The sequence below is a fragment of the Ammospiza caudacuta genome, chromosome 17 (genome assembly GCF_027887145.1).
Source record: "Ammospiza caudacuta isolate bAmmCau1 chromosome 17, bAmmCau1.pri, whole genome shotgun sequence".
NCBI lineage: Eukaryota > Metazoa > Chordata > Aves > Passeriformes > Passerellidae > Ammospiza > Ammospiza caudacuta.
The window spans coordinates 14,883,557-14,901,846 of record NC_080609.1 but is presented as its reverse complement, the minus strand read 5'-3'; the positions used below and the strand labels follow the sequence as shown (position 1 = coordinate 14,901,846).

At 57.5% G+C, this 18,290-nt stretch overlaps 1 protein-coding gene across 6 annotated transcripts in view; it reads right to left on the bottom strand.

Annotated features, from left to right (window-relative positions):
• Nucleotides 1–17,473, bottom strand: part of MPRIP (myosin phosphatase Rho interacting protein) — a 76,099-nt gene extending 58,626 nt beyond the window's left edge. For 2 of the 6 annotated variants that reach the window (XM_058816367.1, XM_058816370.1), the window contains exons 1-3: nt 17,288–17,473; nt 6,492–6,569; nt 4,613–4,678 (exon numbers count right to left, since the gene is read on the bottom strand). In XM_058816367.1, coding sequence (XP_058672350.1) covers nt 4,613–4,678; nt 6,492–6,569; nt 17,288–17,407 — 264 coding nt within the window. In that variant the 5' untranslated portion in view covers nt 17,408–17,473. The remainder of the gene's footprint in view (nt 1–4,612; nt 4,679–6,491; nt 6,570–17,287) is intronic. The other 4 variants (XM_058816372.1, XM_058816371.1, XM_058816369.1 and 1 more) reach the window with 3 other exon arrangements.
• Nucleotides 17,474–18,290: the final 817 nt, after the last annotated feature.

Sequence of the window (18,290 nt, the reverse complement as noted above, 5' to 3'; positions counted from 1 at the left end):
AAGCATGTACTGTGTCCCCTCTCCCTGGTGTCCCTTTCCTGCCCAGCTTCCCTGAAGGAGAAAGGATCTCTGCTTCCCAATTTTCCCATCATTTCCTTATTGCCACTGCATCATCTATGAGATACACACCAAATATCCCCCACAAAACCTCACAAATCATCATCCACCCTGACTTGACTACATCCAGAAAACAAAATTGGGATGGGGAGTCCCTGTCACTGTCTGAGCCTCACACAGTCACTCCCACCCAGCCTTTCTGTCTCTGCTTACTTTAAATTTCAAACATGCTTTGATTCAAGCCAAAAGCTTTTTATGCTAAACAGAAACTGAAAGTCTGGATCTGGCAAACAGAGGCACTGGCAAAACTGTGTCCGTGGTGGGAAACCACTGGGGATGAGGGGAATGGGGTTTGTAAAGCCTGGTGCTCCCACGGAGGAGGGGGCAGGGAGAGCTTGGAAACACTTAAATGGCAAAATGTGTGGAAAAAGTAAGGACAGAGAGGCCAGGATGTTTAAGGTTCGTTTTTAATCCCTGCCAATGAATTTCAATTCTGTGCCAAAACTGAAGTAAACTGCTTTGATCTAAAAAGGAGGGGGGAAACACACACACGGGCTCTCAGCTTCTTAAAACAATACAGATGACAAAGGAGGTAACTACAATGAGAATCAACACAGCACAGCTCTGCTGACAGTGACATTTTAAAATGCCCCTTTCCTCCAAGTAAAGAGGTGTTTGGAGGGGGGTGAATTAGGAAACAATAATCACACAGGTCCGTGGATCACAGCATCAGCAAGCATGCATCCCTTCCTCTGATCCCCCTCCAGCTGCCACCAATGCTTGCACCATTCTCCTTTTTTACCCATTTATCAGTTCCTTAGGTTTCTGTGGCCAGGAATGGGGCCTGGGGCCAAGCAGGTCTCCAGATGTGACCCCACAGCCCTGCTGTGGAGTGCCAGACCTCCCACCTCTGAGCTGGCCTCTCTTCTCCTATTTATACACCCAGCCCAGGGGTCCCACTGCTCCCTAACCATTGCCAGATGCCAGGCTGGCCTCGCTCTCCATCCCACCCCAGTCCCACCAGCTCCCTCCTGACCTCCCTCCCTCCACCACACGCTGGAGCAGGGATGTCTGCTCCATTGTACTGAGGTTAATGACATTATGAGCCATCTGAGCTCCTGATTTAGGAGCAGGACCACCCTGCTGTGAGCTTGGGAAGGGTCTGCAGCACCACCATGGAGGACACAACCATCCAACCCCAGCAATTCTGGTATTGAGGTGGCTGACTACTGATTCAAGCATCCTCCTAGATCCCTTCCCAATTTCACAAAGCAATTTGACTCCAGCAAGTTACAGGAAGGGTAGAGATAAGGCTCACACATTTCATCAAGCTGGAAAGTGCCAGACACCAACTGAGGTCAGCTTGTTGCAAAGTGGGTATTTCCTGCACAGGGATGCTCCTCCTGAATCCCTGCAGGGAAACTAAAAGAGCCCAATCAGAAGATGCCCTCACCTTGCCTCTCATCCACAGCACCAGCGAGTCTGAGATGCTCCCAGACAAGCCCGAATTTTGTCCTGTTTTCAAACCAGCATATGCACAAAGCAAAAAGCCTCTAAATTAAGTGTCAGCTACCAAAAGGAAGCCTGATGTGACACGAGAATACCCCAGGGAGGATGCAAAATGCCAACCTAGCATAAATCCCAGCTCAAGAGAAGCAGCACAGGGGTAAACTGAGGCACAGAGACAAGGCCTGGCTTGGATATGCAGTGATTCATTAAGAAGAATCTGGCCTGGAGATCCAGACCCACTCCTCTCACGTGCCCCAGCCATGGGCCTGGATCCATCCCCAGGCAGAGGCTGAGGCCACAGCCCACCTGCAGCCCCAGGGAGGGACACGGCAGAGCTCTCCATCCCCACAAACCCCTCCTGCCTTTCCATTCCCACGCAGGCTGGCTCTATTTATAGAGACCTCGGCCGCTAATTATAGATCACAGCAATCAAAACAAAGGCAGCCAAAGCTCTGCACTTGCCACTCGCTGCCTCTGGCCCCTGAGCCCTGCACTATTCTTGTGGCAGCTCCCAAATCCCAACCAAACCCTCCCAGCACTGCAGTGGGTTGGTGCTGCTCTTCCACAGCAGTGGTTGCACTGGAGACCACAGGCTGCTCTACCAGGAGAACTGAAATTTGTCCTTGGACACTCACAACACAGCAGCTCAACCCCAAGCCTGTCCTTTCCTGCTTTCCCTCAGTAAGAGTGGCTTTGTCATCCTCCAGCTGCTGCAGAGAAGCATCAGCCCATCATCATCGGTGCCAGCATGAAGGTTTATCAAACAGCAGGAGCAAGCCAGCATCAGGTGCAGTCGTGGATGTTCAGGATGGGAAGGCATCCCCAAGTGATCACACAACCTCCACATCCACCCACAGCTGAGAGGCAAGAATTTCTGCACGTCTGAGCAGGCTCAGCTTAGGCAGGGCTCAGCAGAGCTGGGAACAGCTGCTGGAATGGTCCCTGCAGAGGGAAGGATCTCCTGGGCATTCCCAGCAGCCAGGCTGGATCTGGGTGCCACAAACTGCACCCAGCCTGAAAGAGGGAGACCCCAGGGAGAGAGTCTGGCAGCTCAGCCTGCTCTGAGGGGGTAAAGGTCCAGAGCCTGTGCAAATTCTCCCCATCACAGCCATCAGGCAGAACTAATTTTGTTTTCAGACTGGAACTATGGCAGAGCAAGGACAGACAGAATGACTGACACACAGAAAGAAGATGGCCAAGCAGGAGCACAGACTCAGGATCAGCTCTGGGATATCCCTGGGCAGGTCTCAGGAGAGAACAGGACAAGCAGGACAGCTGGGGCCTGCTTGTCCCACCTTCCATGCCCAAAACGCTCCAATCCAACACCAAACTTTACCCATCCCTTGGCAAAAGGCTCCCTGTGCCCAGTGCTGCCCCATTCCACAGTCTGAGTACCACAGCACCAACATCTCTGGGGACTCTCCAAGGTCTCCTCCACCTGGGCTTGTGCTTTGAGCTGCCCCTCCACACCCCACTGCTCTCCAGCCTGCTGGGAGCCAGGAGCAGAACCTCCCTGGCCCGGCACAGGAATGTCTCCACCAGCATCAACAGCCCAGGACTCCCTCCCAAGCTCACTCCTCCCTCCAATTCCACTTTTAATAAGAGTAGAAATTGCCAAATCCACAAAATTAATGTCTGAAAGGTTCAAGCAGAGCCATTCAATCCCAGCCTGCCACTGCCTGGGAGGTCTCCTGCTGCCTCAAACCCTCCTGGGATCCATCACACATCACAAGTGGCCATGGGGCAGCGAGTCCAGGAGCCAGCACAGGGCTGTCACACAGCCCAGGACACCATCCCATGCTGCACATGTGTACCTTCCCTTTTTGTTTGTATTTTTCCACGTTCTCCCTTCTCAAGGGGAAAAAGCCCAACAGGTGCCTGGAGAAGTGTGGGATGCTCCTGCTCTCCTCTGGGTGCTCTCTGTGGCACAGGGCTGGGGCACTGCCTGTCTGCTCCTGCCCAGATGTGGCAGAACCTGGGGCAGCTCAACCTCCTCAGGATGCAAAACAGCAAAAAAAATATCCCAGATTGTCCCTCCCAGCATTTCTGCACCTCTACCCTCAGACTGGGCATCTCCCTACTCCACCCAAACACAAAGCACCCCCCTGTCAGTGTAGGACAGGAAACAGCAGCCCAGTGCAGAGCCAGGTTGCTGACACTGAAAATGTATTAAAGCCTCCACTGCTCCTACCAAAGACATTTAAATTATTTAGGGCACTTGGACCAACCCCAAGTAAAAATACAAACAAACACAGCATGAAATCTGAGCCACACTCGCCGAGACTCCTCATTCCACGGTGCCCTCACAGGAGGTACTGGAGGAGGACCAAGGCACACTGACCTCTCAGGGAGCCTCCCTGCCACAGACACAGGTCCCCATGCGTCCCTGTCCCACAGGTGTGCTCTCTCCAGCTGGCTTCCTGAGCCTCCTGCCCAGGCAGATCCCAGCACACGGGTGCCTACTGTGCCAGCCTGCTCAGCCTTGGGTACCCTCCCGCGGGCTTCCAGCAGGATGGATCAGCAGTCCTGGGTGCTCCTGGGACTGACCTACTGGGCTATTCAGCCCCACTCAGCAGCTCCCAGTGAATGGGTTTGCCTTCCTTTGATCCCCTTTTACTGCTGGGAACAGTGCTGGTGACAAGCTGCAGCTCCAGGGCGTTCCAGCTGACCTACTTTCCACGGGCATCGCCAGGCAGGGCCTCCTCCTCGGACACTGCCAAGGTGATTCACCACATCCAAAACCCAGCTGGCACCGGGAAACTGGGCAAAAAGGAGGGGCAACAACCTTGGGGACCCCCTGCAGCACTTCCTGTCAGCGTGGGATCTGTCAGCAACTGCTGAATCCCATGCCAGGAGGGACTCGCATGTCTCCGAAACACCCACCGGTCCTCTGCAGAGTGTCCACTGAGGTCCCACACAAACCCAGCCTGGCACAGAGTCAAACCCAGCGAGCACAACTCTCCTCCAGCTTGGCAGAGCACTCCAAGGGCAGCAGATAACCCAGCTGATCCATCCCCAGAGCTGGACGGAGCCAGGCAGCACTCACCATCTCGTCGAGGGCATAGCGCAGCAGCCCGTGCTCGTAGAGGATGAAGAACCGACGCTGCCATTTCTGCAAGAGAGGACATGAGGTGGGTCATGGCAGTGCCCACCAGCCCCTGGGCCTTGCTGGGAGCACTGGAGCTGCACATCACCTGGCAGGGCTCTGCCAAAGGTCTGTGTGCATCAGCCCACATTGCCCAAGCTCACTGCCCTGAGCTCTGGCAGCCTCGGGACTTTGACCGTTCCCTGGGGAGCCTGTTCAGAGCCTGACCACCCGCTGGGGGAAGAACCTTTTCCTAATATCCAAACTAAACCTCTCATGACTCAGGTTCATGCCACAAGTACTGGGGACACCAGAAGGATCCCCAAACTAAATGCTCTGAGGCCTCAGCTTCATCCATTCCAGCATCCAGTGCTGGGGGCTGACAGGGTGTCATGTCAGATGTCCCCCAGCAGCACATGAGCTCAGTTTGGATGGTGCTGCACTCCTGGCATGGCTCTGCCCAGGCAATCCTGGCACCACGCTGGCACTGCTGCCTCTGCAGCTGCACAGCAAATCAGATTGGAGAACTGATCTGGCTGGAAAACTGCCCTTTTTTTTTTCATGTGTGCCAGGTTGTTTTCAGCCAAGAGCAAAAACTGGTTGAGCAGGCTGAAAGAAAAAAGTCCTGGATTCATAGCCCCAGTGCAGCAATTCTTATCTCACTTTTCTCAGCCCTTCGGGCAAAGTCCAGAGTGCTTAGGGACAAGCAGAACCAGGGAGGAGCTTGTGGACCTCCACAAGCCCCAGCTTAGCAGGTAGCCTGGGTTCTGGGGAGACCTGGGTCCCATGTCCCCTTTATGTCAGGCCAGCAAGCCTATGACAAGCTGAGACTCCAAATAATAACCCATATACCCCAGGCTGAACTCAGAACCCAATTCTTGCTCGTTCGGGAGCAATTTTTTTATTACAAACAGCTCCCAGAACATTTTGGCTGCGTGACAGAGGGTTCACGGACCACTGCCATCCCTCCCACGCACAAGACAGCCCCATCCTGGCAGCCTCAGCAGCCAGCTCCCTGCAAGACAAGCCTGGGGACAGGCTGGAAGTCCTCGTCAAAAGCCAGCAGTGAAAGGAGCCCAGCCTGGCCACATCCTTCTGAGCCTCACACCCGCCAGGACAGGAAAGTGGGGGATGCTCCAACCCCACAGGATGCTGATGTTTCTGCCAGGCATGAGAAAACCCCTTTGGGAAGGAGCTGAGTGTGTCCTGCTCTGTCTGCAGGTCACTGCTGCCAGCACTTGGCTTCAGTGCTCTGCAGGATTAAAGCAAATGGGAACCTCCACTCAGCCCCTTCCTTGCTGCAGAACCTGCCTGACATTGGCATATCCACACTAGGGCACAGGTTGCAGCCTACCTCTAAAGCTCTGGGCATGCTCATGACGAGCTGCAGAATAATAAAGTAGCTGCTTCCAAGCCTCAAAGGAAAACCAGGAGCTTTTCTGATGGTCACAGCACAGCTCAGAGTGACACAGCCCACACCCCACTGGCCTGAGCGCCTTCCTGGCAGCATGGCACGTGTCAGGCAAAGCAGAGCAGCATCAAAACATCAAAAAGCAAAAGCAACAAGCAATAAAACTGCACAGACTGAGCCTGACCCGCACCTGCAGTGCCCCAGGCTGCTGCCCAGCACAAGGAGACCCTCCATCCCAAAGAAGGCATTCCAACCTTGCTGCCAGAAACATCTCCCAGCTTCCTGATTTGCACAAGAGAATGGGAGCATGGAGGTGCCTTCAGCACACTCCCAGGGTCACAGCCACCCCCATGGGCGGGGACAGCCCTGGCTGCTCCTCCTGCCACCCCCACCAGCGTCATGGGGAGGGGATGTCTCAGCTTCACTTACCCGGGAGCGATGCACGGGGTTATCAAAGTCTGTTCCTTCCGGGGCCAGCAGCAGCCAGCCACCATAAATGGGTTTGGCCTGCAAAGAAACAGCAGAGGAACAGTCACTCACAGCAGAAAGCAGCTCAACACAGATCAGCACCACAGGGAATCAATGGTCAGGGACTATGGAAAGCTGCAGCAGCCCCAGCACGAAGGCAGCTGTGTGAGCTCAGCCTCCTGCACGCAGGCAAGCTCAGCCTTCCCAGTGCAGGGAACGTGGTGTCTGATGCCAACCCGTGGTGTGACACACACTGTGTGCCAACGGGACTGAGACGAGGACTCGGGAGGAGGCAAAACCCCAGGCACAAACTCCAAACACAGCTGCTCCTGCATGGCACCGTGCCCGGAGCACCAAGCTCCGGCAGAGCCCATCCCCAGCGTGGCTCTTCCCGTCGCCATCGGCAGCGTGCCTCTACTCCAAAGCAAAAACACACTCCAAAGGAGAGCTCCATGTTTTCCGTTCGTTAATTAAGAGAGGAAAAACTACCCGGTGCTGGCAGTTCTCCAGCTCCCAGCCGCTTCCCGTGCTGTGCACATCCAACTCCTGCTTCCCTGCAGGGCAGCCCCTGCCAGCCCGCTCCCCACAGCGAGCACACAGGAAGGTCAGAGCCAGGAGGAGGGAAAACAGCTCACTCAGCCAGCCGGGAAGAGAAAGGGAAAGAATACTCGGAAAGAACCTTGCAGCACTGCCGTATGTCAGTGGAAAAAAAATTATCCAGGCTCTTTCCACTGATGGTTTGGATGCAGAAGTGGCCAGGGTGAAGCTGGCCCACGCCACAGCAGGCGTGGGATGGGGATGGGCACCGGGCATGTCCTCCCACGCAAACTCCCGCGGGCACCGCTCCCGCTGCCTTGTCAAGCTGTAAACGATGAGCCAACACCTGGCAAGGGCGGGGGCCAAATCCTGCTGCAAGAGTGGCAAGACATTGCCACACCAGCAAGGCGGCTCCACAGATACCAAGGCAGACCAGGAGGGAGGAAACCCAGAGCAGAGCCAGCTCCAGGAGACCCTGGGCCTGGGAACACTGCTTTCCACCATGGAACATCCATGCACGTCCATCCTGGCCCAGCCAAAAAGTCACAAGGACACACACTCCCAGCTCTTCTCTAACTGATTCAGTTAATCTTGTTGCTTTCATTCTTTTCCGTTCCTTAAAGTTTAAAACTGTTTCCAATTCAGTACCTCCCCTAGATTCCTCCTGCCAGTTTCTGTGGTTTTGTAATGTTAAAAAAAAGTTTCCCCTCTGGAAAAATCCCTGCAAACAATAGAAGAAACTGCCTATGCACCAGAAACTGTCAAATGCATGAAGCACTGAGTAAGCAAACTGGAAACACGCCGGAGGAGACCTTTTACTGTTTATAAAGTGAAAAGAAATAACAAAATCTCTTATCCCCTCCACAATATGACATACCAGCTCGAGGTGCTGCTCTCCCAGCAGCTGGGAAAACATGATTTGAGAAGACCTTCCTTCCTTTCCCCTTTAAATGAGATTTAAACCAATGAAAACAAAGCGCTGGGATTGGCATCCAATTTGGGGGAGTCATGGGGGCCCAGGACACCCCTACATCTGTTCCCACGACCCCAGTGGGGGCACAGAAAGGCACCTGCGTGCACCACCACCCTCCTTGGGTTTGGCAAAGGGCCCGGAGTCCCCCGTCAGCCCTGCCCAGCTCACCTGGATGCCGGTGCCCTGCTCGCCCGTGGCCCCCATGCCACCTGCAGCCGCTCAGCCCCGCTCCGTGCCCAGCTCCGTGCCCGACTCGGTGCCGCCCACGCTGGCAGCGCCCCGCAGGTGAGCCAGGCTGTGCCACTCCCCCGGCACACCCCGCCCGCCCCGCGCCCCCACCCAGAGCCGCCCGTGACGCATCCGTGCCCGCACCATGGGAGGGCTCCGCAGGGAGCGGGGATCCCGATGTTCCCTTGGTGCTGGGATGTGGCCACGGCCACCCGTGTGGCCTGGGAAGAGCCAGACACCCCAAATGTCTCTTGTGGTTTACAGGGGAAAAGCAGAATTGCAAATCGTTACTGATGAACCATCAGAGACCCTTCAGTGGGTCACTGTGACAACAAATGGGGTCCCCGAATTCCCAGGAGAGAACCTGGGGTGAGTGCTGAGCAGCTGGGGCTTGGGAAAATCTCAGGAGTGGCCTCCACCATGCAGGAACAAGAGGATGACAGTGACAATAGCACATGATGTCCCCGATGCTCGGCACCACAGCGCCAGGGCAGCACCGTGGTGATGCTCCCAACAGACGAGATGCAGGCAGGGCTCAGCTCTCCTCCCCTCTGTGTCCCAGCACAGCTCCCAGCCAAGACCAAGTGCTCACTCAGCAAAGCCCCATGAGCAACAACTCTCCCTGACACAAGCCACAGCACTGCAGCCACCACAGCCACTCTGAGCACCCCACAGCATCCAGCCTGTGTGACAAGCAGCAGGCAGGTCCCAGTGACACACCAGGGACAAAATAACTGTGAAACCAACAGGGGAATCATCACCAGGGCCAGCAGCAAGCAACCTTAACCCAGTATTACAGGCATGAAGTCCTGCCCTACCTCAGCCTGGCTCACACCCCCCAGCAGACATTAATTTGCCTTCAGCCATTCCAATTTTAGCTCAAACTGTCTGTAAATAAACACCGAGCACCTGAAATATACACCCTTAACACAGAGCACGGTCATTTCTGTACCAGCATCATAAAAAACCACCAGTGGGCTTCACTTATTTTGGCAGAAGCATCCAATTGCAGATATTGAAACCAAAATAGCTGAAAGGTATGAATTAGAGCCAGGCAGCGTGGGCAGCCTGGTTCCACCCATCAACAAATGAACACGCAGCAGCGCTTTTTAAAGCCAAACCAAAACAAGCTCCTGCTAAAACCAAGCAAATGCCCAGAGAGATACAAGCCTAAATGAAAGGGATATGAATTAGCACACGAAGTGTCTGAAATAAGCTCATCACACCTGCATTGGAATGGCCCAGCTGAAGCAAAGTTTAAAATAAACCCAGTGTGGGAGGCAGGTCCTGGAGGGTGCTGGAGCACCAGGATGGAGCTGGAATCACACGTCCTTTCCACTGGCTTGGCCTCCTCTGGAAAGCTCCTCAAGAGGAAGAAAATCCAACAGCCAACACTGAGCAAGACCTCCGAGCAAAATTTCCTTCTTCCAAGGAGATTTGTCCAACTTCACACCTAGGGATGGTGTTAGAAACAACCCCAGGGTTCCCAGGATGCCTTTGACCACACAGGGCCCTGCTTGCCTCCTGGGAGCTTCAGTGATATCCAAAGGGCAGCTTCATGTAGTTTCTCCACAGGTAGCAGCCACACAGGGTGCTCAGGCACTGGGTGGGTGGCTTTGCTTTTATCCAGAAGGTGCCTGGCCGGAGGGTGAGCCACAAAATGCTGTGGGAGAGCAGAGTGGAGAGCGGCCGCTGATGGGGCTGGGGTGGGGTGACGCTCACCCCACCATCAGGGCAGAGGTGCGGCCGGGTTGCAGCCCCACGGTGCCCAGTCCATCCCTGGCACTACTGGTGGATGACTCAGGCAGAAACACCCCCACGTCACCGCTCTGCTTCCTGTCACACCTCTGGGAGTGCCCAGGTATCGGATCCCACCTTTGATCCGACACCGGAGCGGGGCTGTGGGGCACACCAGCACCTCAGCTGCCTCTCAGGTCGCAGTTCCAGCCACTGCTTCCGTCCCCTCATCCCACAGTGCAGCCAGGGGGAGGACGCTGCCTCCAGCCCAGCGCCGGCAGCACGGCGGGTGGGAGGAAGCGGAGAAGGAAGCGGCCCCAGCTGGGTTTACACAAAGCTGTCAGGCTGCTGTGCTGATGCTGCCCAGGCATGGACAAACCACCCCAACCAGCTCCACCAGCACTGGGAAAACAATCCCAGCAGATGGGGAACTGGGCTTGAAGGACGTGCAGAGCCACTCATCACTTCCCAGAGCCCAGGCTGATACAGGAACCCCTGCACACCCCCAGGGCCACAGGGCACCCGCTTCCAGAGGGCAGGATGGGTCACAGGAGCGTGGCAGCCCATGGAGTGCCAAGCCACAGGGCTGGAGGTGGGCTGTGACACCAACCAGCTGCCTGTCTGACAGGCTTTCACACCTCCTGTGTTTTTTATGGTGCCTTCAGCTCTTCCCTCCCCATGCAAAGCAGTCAGGACCCAGCAGAGCCACATTGTGTCAGCCCCACAGTGCTGCAGGAGTTCATTGCACAGGGTGGAACAGGAGAGCTGTACCAACACCCACATCCCCTCCTAGGCTCCAGACTCAACCCCACGGCAGAGCAGCCACATCCCTGCTGGGGTGCTGCACACCTGGGTGGGCTGGGAGGCCCCCACAGCCTCTGCCCACCCACCCCACACGTTCTGAGGGAAGCCCGAATCCATTGCTGGGAGAGACTCCTGGCCCGGAGCGCGTGGCGGGAGGGATAATCTGTTTAGGCTGCCGGCAGACGTAATCAGCCTGTCTCGGGTGGAGGCAGGGCTTGTTTTGTTCAGGCTTGGCAACTGAGCGGGAAGGGGAAGAAAAATGGATTGTTGCATCGGAGCTTTAGGCTCTGCCTCCAGCACTGGGAGCAGGGAGCCCTGTGCACCAGGGGAGTGATGCCAGGGCTTCCAGCAGCCCCACAAAAAAATGATGTACCCAACCCACCCAGGCTGGGGGTGGATCCAAGGTGGAACTTGTTCCATCACCTTTATGGGTCAGCCCCAATATTCACCAAAGGAGCCTCTCTGACAGCAGCGCCTGCTGCTTCCCACACCCAGGGGAGCACAATGGGGTGACAGCTCTCATCCAGACCCAGAGAGGGGGGACAGTAAGGTCATCATTGCCTGTGTGCTGTCTCCTGATCCACTCAGAGCTCTCCAGAGGCAGGGACCCGTTTCTGGCACAGTTCAAGGAGAAAGTCACCACAAATACTGTGGTTGCAACCTCAAAATAGGAAATCTGGGCCGTTCCAGCTCCGCTGTGCTCTCAGTTTTGCACACCTTGGAGCCAAGAGAACATCGCTGATGGATGAGTCGGAGCAGCCGTCACACGGCAGGAATGGGGAAGGTGACACGGTGTTCAGGGAGGGAATGGGATGCAACAGCCAAGCAGGCATTCCTGCCCACAGCATGGCTTCTAGGAACTGAGACAGCCATCACTTGATATTCTGTGTGCTCCCAGGGGGATGGCAGATGGAGACCCACCAGAGACCCGTGACCACGGCTGTGGGGAGGCTCTGCAAACGCTGCTGTGCAAATCCATGCTCCAGCAGCAATCCCCAGGGCCAGGATGAAGCCCAGCCTCAGTAGTTAAGCTGCTTACATCCCTGTTTTCCTGCCTCTACATTTCCCCTCTGCTGTCTGTCACCTGGTGACGCCAAACCCCAGCGCGGAGGCTGCAGCGCTGCCTCTGAGCATCCACAACCATTCCTAAAGCAAAAACACTCTCCCATCCCCCAGCTCCTCATCCAAGTGGCTGCTCACTGCCCCTGGGTCCAGCCCAGACAGTGCTTTTTCCAGGATGAGACCTGGGCAGCTTCTGGAGGCCACCCTGGATGATGGGGAGAGTCCCCTCTCCATCCGTATCCTGTTCTTTTGCCAAAACACATTTGCCACTGCCAGAGCTGCAAATCCCAGGCCAGGATTTCACCACCAACACATCTCCACATGCAGCACAAGGCCAAACCAGACTGGACAGACCAGACTTGGGGCACAAGGAGCACCAAATGCCACTGTCACAGATCAGCTGGTGGGCACTGGGCATGGCACAGCCCTCCTGGCACAACGCTACCACTGATCCAGGTGTTGACAAATCCCAAAGGACAGAGCTGCCCTGACAGTTTGTCGTGTGGGGCAGTGGGAGTGACTGACCGACCAGAGGAACAGGAAGAGGACAGGTTGGATTCACCCTTCGTGCAAACAGCCGGCCCCTTTCTGCAAACACCCCTGGTCCCAGGGCTGCGCTTGGGTCCCAGCGCTGCCATCGCCCGGGGCAGTCAGAGCAAGAGCTGGCTGAGCCCGGCTGTGGCACGCACGGGGAATTGGTCAAACAGCAACAAAACAAAGCGGGACAGAATGGACTTTGCAATTCCAGCTCCTTCTCGAGCAGCCCCAAGCCGGTGTGCCTGGCAGCCACCAGGAATATCTAACCACTTCCCACCACTGGCCTGCCTCAGCGCCTGGGAGAAGCCGCAACATCTCTCCACAGTGCTGGAGAGGGGATTTATCACTCTGTCGGCTGCCGGCGCAGATAAGGTGCGGCGCCATGCAAAAACCCAGCAGCAAGAGAGTGTGAGCAAAGGGGACGGCTCTCCAGCACCCAAAGGCGCCGGCTCGTCCCTCCCCTTGGGCCAGACAGAGGTTCAAGTGCTCCCCAAATCAACACCAGCATCCAACACAGCTTCCGAGTGCCCGCTGCCCTCCCTGCCTGCACGTCACTGCCCAAGGATGGGTACTGCCCACAGGGCAGAGCCAGAATGAGCCTGCCCCCCAAGCCCCCTTGGCTGTGCCCTCCAAGTCCCTGACCTCCACAGCCACCCAGAGAGGCAAATTTGACATTTGCAGAGAAATCTCCCCCTGTTCAGTGCTAATAACCAGTCAAGTAGAGGCGGATTTTTGCAGCATGATACAAGCAGTGGGGAGCAGGGAATGCAAGCGCGGGGGCTGCTTTCCAGGAAAATGGGGGCTTTTCCTCCCAAAAAGGAGCAGAGCTGGAGGGAAAAGTGTGGCTGGGACATGATCCCTCACCCTGTCACCCTTTGGACAATGCAAGGAGCCAGGACAAGACCCCTGCACCGGCACAGGGCATCCCAGCCCTATGGATGCAATGTCCCAGAGCAAAGCCAAGCCTGTGACCAAACACTGACACGCTGCAGCCTCAAGGCTGCTGGCCACCAGCTGCTCAGCATCCAGAACAGTAGGAAAGTGATAATGTCCAATGGAGGAGGGATGGAAATAACTACCCCCTGTCACTGGGCAGGGGTGTCACAGGAAGAGGCAGTGGGAAAAGTCCGAGAGCTTTATTTTCTAACTGGGTGGTCCTCTGGGCATCTATGCCATGACGTCTAATAAAAAGAAAAAAAGAGGGAAAAAAAGAGACACTGGTAGCTGGAAAGACATCCTCAAATTCCTCTATCTGTGCCAGTCCCCACTCCCCGAGAGAGCAAATGCATGGAGAAAATTAAAAGCAACTGTTTTACACTCTGCTCTTCTTCCAATTCAGGCCAGGCAAAATTTTTAGGTTAATTCCCAGCCTGTCCCATGTTGTTGGGAGCTTCATCTCACAGACCAAGGGCATGTGTGTGTGCAAACATGGATTGGCGTGGAACAGCCAGTGTGGAGAGCAGAGACCCCATGGGGACACCCCCACGAGAAAAGGCTGCTTGGGGAAAGGGTCCCACTGGACAGGCTGGCTTTCTCTTGGAGACAGGAGGGGGACCCTGGGAACCATCCATTCTCCCAGGGCAGGTTCTGGAAAGTTGAGCTCCATATGAGATTTGCAGGTGGTTACAGAGGGACCGTGCAGTGCCAGCATGGGCATGTCTTGCCAGGAAAGTGGAAATTCCCACAAAAAGGGAATTTCTGCCTGGATGGGAAAGGAGCAGCGTAAGACAAGCTGGCAACAGGTGGGTGGCACAGCCACGACACAGCCACCAACAGCACCACGTCTGCCAGCAGCCAGATCCTGCCACCACAAAGGATCAAGGGATCTGACAGCCCACTCCCCACAGCAACAGATTTTCCCAAAGGGAGAACAGCTGCGCTGACTGACCCAGTTTTTCCCATGCTGTGTGGGCACCCCAGAAGGTCAAACACACACTGTGGGGGGCAAGGGCACATCACCTCCCACCTGCAGCCCTGGGAGGGGACAGTCACGTCCCCAACAGGTGGTGGGACCACAAGGAGCTGCCCCAAATCACACCGAGCCCCGTCCGGCAGCACAGCCACGCACAAAAACAACTCGTGAACGCAGCGCTCCCGGGATTAGGGACTTAGCGTCCGCACAGCCCTTTGAAGTTGGAAGTGCTAAGTCTGATTATTATTAGAGAGCTCCAGCTCATTAATCCTGATGTTTGGGGCTGGATTTCCCCCCTCCCAGCCCCATTCCTAAGCCGGTTCCCGAGTACGACGGAAATCCACTACTACCACTAAATATTTGTGACTCTTTGCAAACACACTCTGGGTCTCTGCCCCGAGCGGCTCCAGCGCCCTGCAGCATCCCAGGAAGCAGCGGGGGCAGCTCCTGACACGCACGCAGGTATTTTTATCTAAGAAAAATCCAAAAGGGACACGAGTGCGTAAGTGTGAAGTACCTTCACCTTTCCTCCAAGCCAAGTACAAAGGTCAGATGACTCCAAAAGACTTTTCTAGCCTGACTCTAGGTAATCACCAACACTGTCCCTTGTCCATGGGGCGAGCAGGACATTGCTGGGCACTGAGCCCAGCAGAGTGGGCTGCAGAGTGAGACCTCCCAACCCAAAATGTTTGAGTGAAAGAGGAAGAAACATTCAGAGCTGTTAAATGAACCGTTATTCCTGGGTGTGCTTCGGAGCAAGCACACCCCCACATCCAGCCAGGCTGGGAAACGGGGCACAAACTGGGAGGGGAGGCGGGGAAGCGCCGGGGTGGCCGCGCTCGGGGGGCTGCTGGGCACGGGGGGCTGCGGGCAGGGCGGGAGGTGCGTGCGTGCATCACACACCACCACAGCCACCATCTTATCTGGGAAGCGGGATTACTTCACCCCAGCTGCAAGGGAGAAAGCCGAGCAGGACTGCGCCGTTTTCCCAACCGGAGCCCCCCGCGCACGGCCTGGATCCGGCCACGGCGCTGACCCCGACCCCATGGGAAGCGGACGCTGGGCAGCCCCCCAGGGCCACCCACCACCCCGACGGGAACAAAGCCAGCGAGGGGCTGCCCGAAACGCGTCCCCAGAGAGGTGGGTGGCCGCCGTGGCAGGGCAGGCAGGCACCACGGCGGGCTGCGTGCGATGCTCTCAGCCCCCCAACAAAAAGTAAATAAGCTTTGCACCAGGCGGCAGCGCAGTACCCGGGCAGCGGGAAGGGGCTGGCCGGGAGCGGGGGGCTCTTCCCGAGCCCCCTCCGGGACGGCTCCTTTGTCTGGGCACGGCCGCGACGCTCCGCGCCGCCCGCCCCTTTCCCGCACACACCACGGCATTTTTTTCCAGTTACATTTTTTCCATATTAGCCCTCAGATTTCACGATGCCCCCCCCTCCCCTCCGCCGCCCCCCCAGCGAGCGCTGCAATATGTCTGATCTCATTGCCATAATAGGATCGGGAGCGGGGATGGCAGCCCTGGCCCAGAAAGGTGTGGGAGGAGGGAGGGCGGCCCTGTTCCCCTCACCCCAACCCACGGACGGGCCCCTGCACCCCAAAAACGCCCCCCATGCCCCCAACACCCCCTGCCATGGGAGCACCGGCCTTGGGCCTGCGTGAGGCCTGGGAGGAAGAGGACGAAGAGGAGGAAGGCCCAGCCCTGGCAGCCCCCCAGCGCTGAACCCTCTCTGGAAAGGGGCTGGGGTCCCCTTGCCATGTCCCCGGGAGTGCAGGGGGGTGTAGGGCAGGGGGATCATGTCCCGCACGTCCAGGAGGGGACGTTTTGTTTCCAACCGAGTTTTTCCCAGGACTTTCTGGATCGCCTGATGGAGCTCACAGGACACCCCCCACCTGCTGCCGTGCACCCCAGGAGGGGACGGGATCACCCCAAGTGCTGGTGCGGGACCCCAGACGTCCTCAGGGGGTGAAGTCCCTTGGGGAGGTGGCACTGGGGTGAGCCATAGCCTCATGGACCAGTGGGCACTGTGGGTGCTCCGTGGGACACCTGGGAATCTGTGGGGTCAGCAGGCATCCCATGGGATCTCTGGACACCCTGTGAGACCAGAGAGCACCCAAAGAGCTCCTGGACGGGCCATGGGCTTCGCAAATACCTGAGAGTCCCTGTGCTGTCTGTGAGGTCAGCAGGCACCCCAAGTGACCCACAAGCTATGCGTGGGACCAGCAGGCACCCGCTGGAATCACTGGATACTTAATGGCAACAGAGAGCAACCACGGGGCTCCTGGACACCCCATGGGATCCACAAACACATGTGGGTCCCTGTGCTATCCGTGGGGTCAGCAGACACCCCACAGGACCACACACCACCCATGGGGTCATCAGGCACCACATGGGACTCCTGGACACTTTATGGGACCAGAGTGCTCCTGAACACCCCACAGAACTCATGGATACCTATGGGTCCCTGGGCTATCTGTATGATCAGCAAACACCCATAGGGTTCCTAGATACCCTATGGAACCAGGAAGCACCTTTGGAGTTCCCCAACATCCCTTGGAATATAGGGATACCTGTAGGTCCCTGTGCCATCCATGGGACCCCAGAGCATCCCTGACCTGATTCCACGGTACCTAGAGCCACAGGCACCCACAGGACGCTACAATATCAGTGTCCAGCAGGCAGATCCCCTGGGAATCCCATGGGATTCTGTGCCAGCCGTGGGGACAGCAGGCACACCTGGTACCCCGTTCTATCCTTGCGACCCCAGAACATCCATGGGACCCTATAATACCCACCGGGACACCCGTGGGACCCTAACCTACCTACCCAGGGGGCTCCCAAGATACCTGTGGGACCCTAGGCTACCCACGGTGCCAGCGGACACCGGCACGGAGACCCAGAGCGTCCTAGGGGCGGGACGCCGCGGTAGATTTTGGGGGAAAAACATTGGATTTTGGGGTAAGATCCCACCTGGTTGAGATCCTCGTCGTTGAGCAGGTGAGACTCGCGGGGCTTGAAGCAGTTCTGGCACTTGCTCTTATTGAAGATGTTGGCCTGGAACTTCCTGCAGGGATTGTCCTTGGCGGCCATGGCGCGGCCCGCGCCCGCTGCGCGCCCGCTCAGCGCCCCGCGGAGCGCCCGCCCGCCGCCGCGCCCATCGCCGCCGCCCCGCGCCCGCGGGGGGCGTCACGCGAACGCAAAAGCCGACACAGAACCCCGAGGAACACGGCAGGAAAAATCAAAGGAGGGAGCGCAGCGCAGGGCGGCCGCCTCTGCTGCGGCTCAGCGGGCGCGCATGGCCGGGCGGCGGCGGCGGAGCGCGGAGGGGCGGCGCTGCCCGCGCCGTGCGGGACCGGGCCGGGCGGGCCGGTGAGGGGCGGCGCGGGGGTCGGTGCGGAGCAGGAGCAGGGCCGGGTCCGGGCGTGCGGGCGCTGCGGGAGCCGCTCCCGACTGCGCCGCCCGCAAAGTTTCCAGCGCCGCGGAGCCAGGCGGAAAAGGGGGCGGAGCCGCGGCGCGGACAGACGTGCCCGCCCGCCAATGGGAACGCGCCTCCGCCCCTAACGGATGGCCGTGCTGGCCAATGGGAAAAGAGGAAAGAGGGAGGGGCGGTGCGCTGACAGCTGGGTCAGGATCGGCCCCCATCGGCTCCGCTCGGCTCTTATCGGCTGCGTTCGGCCCAGCTTGGCCCGACTCCGTTCGGCCCGGCTCGGCTGCGTTCGGCCCGGCTCGGCTCAGCCCAGCTTGGTTCGAATCGGATCGGCCCAGCTCGGTTTGGCTCAGCCTTGCACAGACTGGCTCAGCTCAGCCCAGCACAGTTTGGGGACGTGTCTTAGCTCAGCTCGGCTCTGCTCAGTACGGCCCAACTTCCTTCAGCCCGAGTCAGTTCAACATGGTTTGGCTCAGCCTGGCATAGATAAGCTCGCCTCGGGTTAGCCTGGCACCGCTTTGTTTGGCTCTGCTTGTCCCAGCTCAG